At 35.5% G+C, this 12,096-nt stretch overlaps 1 protein-coding gene across 1 annotated transcript in view; it reads left to right on the top strand.

The window, feature by feature from the left end:
• The window catches only part of Mccc1 (Methylcrotonoyl-CoA carboxylase 1), a gene marked incomplete at both ends in the record, with an annotated part of 57,242 nt that overhangs the window by 23,481 nt on the left and 21,665 nt on the right, over positions 1-12,096 (top strand). The window contains 1 exon segment of the mRNA XM_081748056.1: positions 5,927-6,160. Within this exon segment, the coding sequence (XP_081604182.1) occupies positions 5,927-6,160 (234 nt within the window).

Here is a 12,096-nt window from a genome sequence, read left to right as displayed (position 1 = left end):
ATTCGGTGTAGGAAAATTCGGTGTAAGAAAACTCGGTGTAGGAAAATTCGGTGTACGGAAAACTCGGTGTGGGGAAATTTTGGTGTACGGTAGATTCGGTGTAATACATATTGAATATTACTACTTACAATAATTTACGACATTTCATATTGTGAAAACGAAAACCATATAATGTAACAAATAAAATGTTATTACCTATTTCAAGAAAAGCAAATTTATTTTTCTGCCTTGAGTGCAATACCTCTTGCATGTCTTTTGCAGGGTATTACTATAAACTACTTTTCATCACACAATGAAGCTGACACTTTTTGTCAGAAATAAAACAATTACAACTATAAGTTCAGAGAATAGTTATAGGAACAACTAAAAACACCTTTCCTATATAGTACATCATAGAACATATACAAGGTGATTCTTTTAAAACTCACGGATTTCATTTGGGAGTCTAGACTAACTGAAGTCCGATTTTCATGCGGTTTGTGGCAAATGATCAAGGAACGTTGGAAGATTTATGGAACTATGCTTACTGGTTTACATTCATTTGGGGTAATATAGGCCGCGCCTCTAGAAAAGCAGCAAATATTCGCCACTGTACCGAATTGGAATTAGGTGCGGTGCGGTATGGAGATTTGAGTTTCTTCGTTAGATGGTAACCTCGCGACGGTCAATAAGAAACAGGAAACTGGGCCTTCGTATTGAGAATTATGCTGTGCTACTGTACCAATATGATCAGGACGCAGTTACAATAATGTACTCTTTGGAGCAACGTGATTTTATCGTTAAAAACATTTTAGAGGCCGGGATCTGTTGTTGCTACGCAAAGGGCAGCTACACGCAACTTTGCCTCACGTTCTGCCCCAAACAGGAACATAATATGGTCGCTAGTGAATAAATTGAAGGAAACAGCATCTCTTCTGAGTAAGGCAGGGAAGCATCGGACACCGCTGGCGGATGTGGTTGGACATAAAACTTAAAGATTTCATTTCATTTCACTAACACTTAATTTGTATTCTCACTAACACTTAATTTGTATTCTTCAATTTCGCTTCAAATATCCAATATCTCATTCGAACTGTAACGTACAATGGCGAATATTTGCTGTTTTTCTTGCGGCCTGCTCGATATTACCCCGAATGAATTTAAACCAGTAAACATAGTCCCATAAACCTTCCATTCTCCCTTGATAATTTGCAACAAACCGCATGAAAACCGGACTTTAGTTGGAAATTCTAGAGCCCAATGAATCCGGGAGTATCACTCTGCATATACATATGTAAGATGCAAAAATTTATTGATCAAAAAAGTCTTAGTGGAAAGGGCAATATAAAGCAGGATGGTTTTATCATATAATATTTGTACAAATTGTTTAATTCTCCTCCAATCAGACACTTTAGTTTGTTTGCCTTAAGTTAAGGTAAACAAGTACTGCAACCCTATTGACTCCTTATTGACTTCTCCTCCAATCAGGCGTAGATACTTTAGTTGAGGCATTTATTTTTACACCTTTGAGTAACATAAATAAACTATGTCGTTTTTGAAGATTTTTTTTTTTTTTTTTGAAATATAAAATTCTAGGAGACATCCTCCAAAACAGCATAAAAACTTAAGTTTTAAATGAAATGTCGATTGGTATCGATGATCGCTTCGCTAAATCACACAAACGGACATCAATAAACAAATTTCTCGTCATGTAAGGGCCATGAAATGCTAAAATCCGTCGAAATCTAGAATTCAAATTATTTCACGATCACAATTTTTCAAAATTTGGTATAGCAGACAGTAAAAGTACGTTCTACACAAAGTTTGAACTTAAAACTAATACGCTCATTTATGCTCAAAGTTAAGTTTTTAATAAATACTACTGTCTACTACAACGAATCTTTCTTTACACCGAACATTCCCCACACCGAGTTTTCCGTACACCGAATTTTCTGTACACCGAATTTTCCTACACCGAGTTTTCTTACACCGAATTTTCCTACACCGAAATTTCCTACACCGAATTTTCCTGCTCCCATTAAATTACGTACCCAAGTAACTTTGAATAGCATTGGTAGAAGACAATAATTTACTAAGAAATTTGGTTTACCAAAACTCCTTTATGTACAGGGTGAGCTAATAAATCTTCCAATATAAGGCTAATAAAATAAACAGTATTACAAATAGAAAGTTGCTTATTCAAAAATATAAAGTCGTATTGAAAACAATTTTAATTGTGTTATGCTCAGATCAATAGCAAAAAATTTTGTTTGTTTACACAACCACTTAAATGGAAATGTGCTTTTTCACTACAGAAAAGAACATCATCTTGATCATTTTGCATGATGTTCTCACATTGACTGTTGACGTCTTTAACATTCTACTGGTTAAAGTTATTGGACAGTCATGATTTTACAAGAGTGAAAATGCAGTCTTCTTGTAAAATTCCTTTTACACCAGCTGCACACGCTTCCTTGCAGAACATTTTGGGGACTGCAAGACAGACTGTCTCATAGCCTCGATACTCTCAGGCGTACGAGCACTCTTAGGGCGGCCAGATGATTTTTCTTTTCAGTACTGAACTTATTGTTTGGAACAAAGGTGCCCGAACTCATGAGTTCGGAACGCACGCTCACTCGACCTCTCCCTCACGAAGTAAGCGTAAAGTTGACTGAGCGCGAGTTCCAAATCATGATGTGAGCGTTAGATCGAGTGAATGGGATGTCGAAAGAATGTTGTGAGCATCTCTACCTACTGCAAGATGATCTTGCGATCAGGGACATTTTCATTGCGCAGAATAGCGAACTTCAAGAAAAAGCTCTTTGCATTGTAATCACAGAACTGCTGCTTTTGAAAAACATTTCAACATTTGAGCTCTTGACCAAAGCATAATGACAACAGAAAACGGCAGGAGAGTAGTGAGCGGGAACTACGTCCCCCGCCCCTCTTGTCTCGTAATCCTCTATTCAAACCGGAAGTGGCAGAAATCAACATTTGAAGCTTCGAATTGACACTGAATAGAATGTCATTCATAACGTATGGACACGCCTAACTTTCTCTTGACCAAGTCCTAGATCCAGGTCTGAATGCATATCTATATTAGATCTTAAGTACACTGCTACTTGCTGAGATTAATCTTCTTTCCTGCAACCTGCTAACTATTTGTGATTTATCGTACTCTAAGTAGGTTTATCTATATCTTTTGGAGGCGACATAGTGTGGTGGGAAACGACCTATACTGTAAGAATTAATCAACTGTACTGAAGTCAAGCTCCGGTTGTGGTTCTGAGTCCAGGTTAACCGTCCTTCATAACCTCGGTGTTGCTTAAGGACTCAAAAATTCAACTCAGCCTTAAGTAATCTTCTCTAGATAAAGGATTATACTTGTATTTTCACTCTTAAAATCATTTTCAACACAGGTAATAGTATTTTTCATTATTTACTTTCTGGTCGTCGGAGATCGATTTTAGAATAGCTCTCTTAACATTATCGTCATTCGTCTGTTCGAAATGATTCAAACATAACATGTTAATAATTAAAAAAGGGTAATTTTCTTCATATGATCTGCAAGTACAAATGTTCTTAGGCAAATCTGAACTATATTATTATTATTATTATTATTATTATTATTATTATTATTATTATTATTATTATTACTGCTAATCTGGATTTTATTTTTAATTGATATCTTCAGTATGTTTTAACCAATCTATATTTACGTTACAGGTATGAGAAATGATCTCGAATTTTTGTCTGCTGGATGTGAAATTTAGAAATAAAAAGTGTTTCATTCTGTTATAGAAAGATTAACCCTCTGACTACCAACGAGGGTACTTTGTGCCCACCACATTATATTTTTTGTAATTACTCTTCTAATCGTTTCTTTAAAATTGTAAGAAAATATGTTATTGCTCTGCATGTTTAGCTAAAGCGAATACCTTACGGTGATTCATATTGAACGTTAGTGTATGTCATAAAACTTGTCGTACCTTGGCACATTTACCTACCTTTTTGTGTATCATCTTTTTCTTTTATTTTGTTTTTCTTTCTTTCTTTTCTTTTCCACTGATAAGTGATCTGTACATTACATGTAAATAAGTCCACTAGTGTCAATAACTTTCATGACAGAGACATTGGAGAACGTAATAATCTCCTTAAAAGGTAAAGGAAAGATCGCATGATAGAGAAACAACCGGATTATGGAGAAACTACGACATTAGATGTATGTATGGTTAGGGTTATTGACCGATGCATGCGAAAACATTGTGAAGGACTCAAAGATAAAAAGGTGTAATGTTCTTAAATTTCTTTGTTAAAGTTAATACAAAAAAGATGGTAATGGCATTTATCAAAATCATGTGATGTACGAACACTGGACTCTCACATGAGGCTTACGTCAATGATATCCAAATTGGAGAGTATAAAACATCCAGGATGGACCACTTTCGTCACCCTTCTCTTTACACCGAATCTCGGCTCGTCAACTTCGTAAATTTCGCTTCATTAGAAGAGGTCCGGTCTGTCACCTGCGGTTGTGTCCAGTTGGACTTGGTCTGACAAACGTTTTATCATTCGCGTATTCCTCTTAGTGAGAGTCTGCGTTCAATCAGTCTGTGCGCTTTCTTGTAAATCTTTATTTTCTGAACTGTACAACTTCTTCAACCAATAAATCCCGACTACAAACAAGCTCTTATCTACGTTTCATTTCTCTGGAACACTGTGGTACTCTACCTGAGACTCGAACTAGCGATAGTCAGCCGACGCCAGAAGAAGAGACGCCGCCCAAACTGCTCGGGGCGATACAAACTTGTTATTTTAACCTGTTGGGCACAAAGTACTCCCCCGTTGGTAGGAGATGTGACTGACATTTAGAAATGTCACTCCTAGATGGCAGCATAATAGATAGCTGTTAGTCTCCTCCTGTGAACTGTTTACTTCAGTCTCTGCAGATTTTTGTGAGAGTTTCTAATTTGTTTCTATTGCGAGATATATTTAATCTTAACAAGTGGGCACAAAATGACCCCCTTTGTAGTCCGTGTTACAAAAAATACTTGGGTAGTGCGAAGGTTAAATAAAACTTGCTGAAAATTATATATTAAGAGCCTTCAGTTGCTTAGTTGGCAATTATCTTATATTTCATTACATAAAATACTATAATATAATATTTTACTGTCTAGTCTACATGATTGTTGCACTGAACTACGTACCGTGGCATCATTAACAACATTCTATAAAACTCTTGTAGCACCCAAGATTGAATACTGCTCTCCCATCTGGGCCATGGCCGCACCTACACATCTCTAGACTTGAGTCTGTTCTCAATTTCTTTATTGCAATAGAACGTTTTCGTGTTCCCGCAGTTCGAATATTACCTAAGGAGGAAATTTTGCGATATCTTAATATCCAGACGCCGGAAGTACGCAGAAATAACTCTGATTTGAAGTTTCTTCATAAGATTGTAAATGGGAACCTAAGATCAGAAACCCTAATTCAACAACTATCCTTACATGTCCCTTCCCGCAAAACCCGGAATACCCACCTATTCCATCTTGCACGCCCTAGGTTGACAATTATACAGAGGTCTCTTTTTCACCGAGTACCCAACTATTATAATAATCTAACTAGTGAGGTGGACATTTTTTCGAGCTACCCGGTGTTTGAAAGAACAATAAAACGCGTGCTGGCTAAATAATATTACTTGTGCACTCTTTGTTAATACTATTGATGTTACTGTTGTTGTTTATTTTTAAATTGTTTTTTCTTTTTTCTTTTTTTCCCGCTTGTTGATATTTCCCTGTGTAAAATGGCACAATTATGCTGTATCTGGGAATTTGTTCAATAAATAAATAAATAAATAAATATTTTACAGAATGCTGCATTTTTGCTTAAGAGCTGTTCGCAGCACTGAAAATAAAATTATTATTATTATTGTGCAATCTATTTCCAGGGAATGCGAATTGCGATGACAGAGAATGAGTTCGAGTCCCAACTAGAATCTGCCAAGACGGAAGCAATGAAGGCTTTTGGAGATGATGTAATGCTGATTGAGAAGTTTGTCGAAAATCCTCGGCATGTAGAGGTTCAAATCTTCGGAGACGTTCACGGGAATTACGTCTACGTTTTCGAAAGAGATTGCAGTGTACAGCGGCGACATCAGAAGATCATAGAAGAAGCTCCTGCTGTAAGTATTCTTCAGGTGTAAGATTCTGAAAACTGTGAAGAACACCTCTTTTATTTTTTCATCTTTTTTTTTTTTTTCATAATTTCCAGAGCAGTTTGGAAGTACACTAATAAATTGTCAGGGAAAGAAACAAACGATTCCTACCTATTTGATGATATTACAAATGTAAAATAGTATACTACTTCTGAAACACTGCTCAAATGAGGGTAGATTTAAAATGGAATCAATTGTTCAAGCATTTTGAAGAAAAATCCATTCTATATTCCCAAGTATGAGAGAATGTGGAGTTTAGTACGTGCCTCCCTGCCACAAATGTTCCGACTGAAAGACATTTTGTATAGTGAATAATTTTAGAGTAATGAGAAATCTCAGTTAAAAACTGAAACTTTTAATTGCCTAATAATACCCATATGTAACCATAATTGTATCCGTAGTGGATTCCATGACACGATTTTGTAAAACAACGAAAAATATGTCACCAAGCACTTTACTGATGTACTTAGTATGTCACATGTTAATTAAAATAATTGCTAACATTTTTGAAAAATGTTTGGAAGGTAATGGATAAATAATTAAGACGATTCGCATTATTATATTTCATTAAAATTTTATGCTTCAATATACTTAAGTTTTCTTTTTCATGAAAGTGACTTTTTCATATTACTCCATCAAATTGTTTTAAATTGTTTAATCAATTTTGTATCTGTCATTTGGAGTATTTGGATTTGTGTTAAATTTCTTCAATACCGTACTTTTGTTGACTACCACTTTTTTCTTAAGTCGAAAATGAATGATTAACTTAAGGTTAATGTTAAATGAAATAAGGACATGAGTATTGCCGACGCAGTAGACTATCAATTACTATTATATTCAGTGGCGTATTTATGATTTTGTTTCGGCGGGGCTTTGCTAACTATATTCCTGGAAATGTGAAAATTCTACAAGATATTTTATTTACTTTAATATAGTAAATAAAATTTCGGGGAAGCCCCCCTTAAATACGCCACTGATTATACTTGTGTCCTACTTTCCGCTTGTCAGAATCTGGTCACCCTACCTTTGACCCGACTCGACTCGTGCTAATCCGTATGCGTTAAAAAAATGGCTGCTTAGTATTACTCTGCTAAACTATTTATATAATAATAATAATGTTGTTATGTAAAATTAAAAATATAGAATATAGAAAAGGATTACACTGTAACTAATAAAATGGGACTACATGAACTGGGGTTTAATCGAAACTTGCCAGTAACTCTAAAATCGATACATGCTTTTTAAAGCTAGTTTTTCCAAACTCTATTGTCAACGGGACTCTAGGATACGCAAAGTAATCTGAAGGAACTCCGACACTACGTACCATCAACAAATGTAATAAAGTAGGCCTACTAATCAGAACACAGTTTATTCATATTAATACCTTACTGTATATCGTTAATTATAGCACCCTAATTGTTGATAAATATTTCCCGCTGGAGCACTTCAGACACTACTTTTAAATTATGTCCACCATCATCATCAGCTTTTATGAAAAACTATTCTTTCAAATATTTGAAGGGTAAAATATTTTCGTTCTCCATCTTTATAAAAACAACACGAATCAAAGTAAAATAGACTACCGTACCGTTGCACTCATAGTTCACTCACTGAATGTATTGATTTGGAGCTATCAAAATCTATGACAAAATCTTCCAGGTGCTTGCAATCACTACACATGATTTCCCTAAGACTGTACTCATCTTCTACAAACAGCAAGTGGCACTATGATCGTATCTGTTTCTCTGTGTGTTGGTGACTGCCGGTCACTGACATACATAGTTCATGCTCCATTCTTCCATTATGAGAAATTCGCTTAAGGAAAGGAACATTTATTTCCGAAAAAAAATACTTATATTGTAGCTACTCATCCGAAATGTAACACAAACTAGGAACGTTACTTAAACATTTGTAACACGTTACCGTTACAGTTACTTTGGAAGAAATGCAACGCGTTACTAGTAAACGTTACTTAAAAAGTAACGTGTTACAAGTAACGCGTTACTTCCGTTACGTTACTTCCCAAGACTGAGAAAAATTCAGTTCATTCAGATTAATATAGATGAATAGGTATTTAATTTTTAATTTTGTCAATCTTCTTCTGGCATTTCTTTCTGTTCTTGGATTGTTTTCTTGTGCCCAACGTATTACTTATATTAATCTTCTGAAATATTACTTTTTGGTATTTTTTTCGACTCTGTTCAGGAAAGCTAGCGAGTAAAATAGTTTGACAATTCTTATCCCATAACTTTTAGATAGGTGTAATATTTTTTATGTTCAGCACAAGTTTGTTGTTTATTGCTTGTATTTTCCACAACCAGTGGACTTCTTGTACACCTGCAAAGAAAAGAACAAGATATTAGTTTTCATTCATAACAAATTAAGAAGTTTGGTGCAGGCAGATGTTGGTTGAAAGCCCCACAACCTCGTCAAGGTCTCTACCTCTGTGAGGGCCTACTTTTGACTGGAGAGGGACGTAAGATCATATGCACCATACAATCTTACGCCGGAGAACCAGATTCTAGCAAATTCCTTGATATTTCACTTAGCAAACCCTTTGGAATTCCTTTAATGCCAAAGATTTTGCTGCGATACTTTATCAAATAACTTGCTAGTGGGTGATGATGAGATGAAATGTGAGGGAATTCTAACAAATACCTTGGTATTTCACGACGCAAACCCTTTGGTATTCTTTCAATCCCAAAGATTTTGCTGCGATACTTTACCAAAGAATTTGTTATTTTCATAAAAAAGGGGGACAAAGAATGATGAAGTAGAAAGATGCTAATGTATGTGTGCAGAGTAATGTTGAAGATGAGAAAATAAGGAAAATTGAAAGAAAGTGTTATGTGTAAGCAATTACGGAAATTGAAAATAAATTGATGGATGAATTGGTATGGTTATAGATTAATATTGTTGGAATAATTCGTATATTATTTAATACTTTTGTTTTTAAATCATATTTACTTATGATTGTTGTTCCATTTATCCACCATTGTCATGTTGTTAATAAACACGATAATTTTGTTATTTTTACACCTGTAATCTTTAGTTCATAAGAAATCTATATTCATACTTACTCTTACCTAGAAATACACATTCTTACGACGATTTGTTTATTTTCAACCCATACATGTAAAACAAGTAAAAATTTTGCGAACCTATATACAGTACGTTTAATTTAAAACCGACCACAATAAACATTCAATTTAAAACGCTTCTTAATTTTATTTTAAAATTTTGTCATTTGATTCATTTCCGCGCCGATCTCGTCTATATACTTGTAGCGGATAGGGAGATGAAGTCTTGGTTGTGCAGTTGGTCAGCATGTTGAAACTTGAACATCAGTGCTGGTCACAGGACAGTGCAACTCCAAATACAGTAAATTCAGCGATGATCAAAGGATTCATAAATATTAATGAAGGGAAAAAACAGCCGATTTAAGCTTATTTTTACACATCAAATCCTCTGTTGGTGCGAATTCAATAACAGGCAAAGAGTGATTACCATCTATATATATAAAAGAGAACGCACAAAATCCTTTGTCCGCTCATCACGCTAATACGGCTGAACCGATTTCTTTCATTTTTGGGGGGTTGTTAGGATTTGGACCCTAGATGGTTTTTATCATATCACTTTAATTTTCAATTACCAGTGTCTTGAGATAATTGACCAATCAGGTGTCAATACGTACAAAAAATCCTTTGTCCGCTCATCACGCTAATACGGCTGAACCGATTTCTTTCATTTTTGGGGGGTTGTTAGGATGTGGACCCTAGATGTTTTTTATCATATCACTTTAATTTTCAATTACCAGTGTCTTGAGATAATTGACCATTCAGGTGTCCATACGTACAAATCCTTTGTTATTAGTTCATCATAGGTATAAAAATAAACGTATTTATATGCAACCCGCATGACCCTGTGACTCGGCGGGTTAACATAACTGACAGGCGCTATAAATCACTTGAAAGCGAAAAAGTAAAAATTATCTAAGTAACAAAGTTTATTGCGTTCCGGGATGACCGCAGCGAAGCGGGGCGGGTTGGGGTGACCGCAGCGAAGCGGGGCGGGTTAACATAAATGACAGGCGATATAATGTTAACATTTACTGCAATCTTCTATGGTTTTTATCATATCACTTGAAAGCGAAAAAGTAAAAATTATCTAAGTAACAAAGTTTATTGCGTTCCGGGGTGACCGCAGCGAAGCGGGGTGAACGCTGCTAGTTATCTATATATATATTTAAAAAAAAATGAAATGTGTTCCAAGCCAAACAAATTAATGCGTCAAATTACCATTCAAACTAATTTCATATTGGGCATTAATTTGTTTGGCTTGGTACAGGCCGGTAGCCAGCCCAAAAAGGTAGGGGGGTCGGTATAAGTTAGGGGGGCCGATCATACCATATTATAGTTTATTTGCAAGCCTATCCTGAAAATTTTAGGGAGGGCAGTAAAAATTTAGGGGCCCTGCCATCTAGACCCCCCTTGGATACGGACCTGGCTTGGTACAATCCGCGGCAAAAAACCTGCAACATGAGGATGTAAGTTTATTGTGAAACTACGCCTAACAGCACAGGGAATGAACATAACGTCTAAGTGGAACGAATCACGCCAGGATAAACCTCGGCCTCCTCCCGTGCACACTTATTTTGGAGCAAAAGACTTCGTCATTTCACAATAAACTTATATGCTCATGTTGCAGGTTTTTTGCCGCGGATTGTACAAACTTTAATTTTTTATAAACGATGATAATGAATTGTTTTCAGCTGTTGAGCGCTTATTTTTAATTTCTGTATTTTAGCACTTTGATTATTTTCTATTTTTAGCGCTTTGCTTGAAGTCTGTTAATAATGTTTTTCTTATTTTCTGCTTTTTAGTGCGTTTCTGAAGACGGTTATTTTCTTTCAAGTTTATTTAATTTCTCCAGTTTTTTCGTCACCCCAGTAGTTTAGTTGGATACGTAAACTAAAGGTAGGACGCTTGCTTCCTATAAAATGGATCGCCTTACGAAACAAGTGAGACTATATATACAGGGTAGTTCAAAAGTGGGGGGCCGCGGTGGCTCAGTGGTAGAGCGTTCACCTCTGGTGCTTGGGGTCCCGGGTTCGATCCCAGCCTCCGCCAAGTGAACTTTGTGGTGGACAAACACCGTGTGCGTGGGTTTTCTCGGGGTTCTCCCGTTTCCTCCCACTTTCTTCATTCCACCATATCATTCATTACTCATAATCACCGTCTCCTTTAGCCTAACCGGCATAACCGTGGGACGTAAAACTCAAAGATTTTCATTTCATTATATAGTCCAAAAGTGTGGGAACACTAAATAAAATCCAAGCCGTTAAAAATTGGGAAAAAAGGAAAAAAGTGATGATAACATACGAGGGGGGAAATCTTTTGAGACATATGACACCATCGGCCGCCATCTTGAAATCGCGGGAACTTTGTTAAATGGAAACTCTATCGTGTAATACATCAAATAAGACTGTTTTTTAATAATCCAGTAGTGAAATATTTTTGGCTCGACGGAGGAGTTTCATGGTCTAACCCCAAAGATGTTCATTACATCATAATAAAATGCATATGGAACCTGCGAGAAAGTATACTCTTTGAAAAAAAATAATAATGAAAATTGTTACATTTAAGCGTAAACATGCTCACATTGAAGTCAGTTACAATAATAACACTCTCAACATAGGCACAATATATATATATATATATATATATATATATATATATATATATATATATATATATATATATATATATATATATATATATATAAAGGGTCGAATTGAGTTTTTTTAAAAGTCGGTTAAAAACTTTTGCCTTAGTTATTACTTGTTGTTAATTACTTTTGTATATAGCTTCCCCTGCATTAGAATGTCATAATTCAATTTTGTA

The sequence above is a fragment of the Thermobia domestica genome, unplaced genomic scaffold (genome assembly GCF_964235325.1).
Source record: "Thermobia domestica unplaced genomic scaffold, izTheDome1.hap1.1 HAP1_SCAFFOLD_1083, whole genome shotgun sequence".
NCBI lineage: Eukaryota > Metazoa > Arthropoda > Insecta > Zygentoma > Lepismatidae > Thermobia > Thermobia domestica.
The sequence above is the reverse complement of the archived record's forward strand: the minus strand, read 5'-3'. Positions and strand labels throughout refer to the sequence as shown.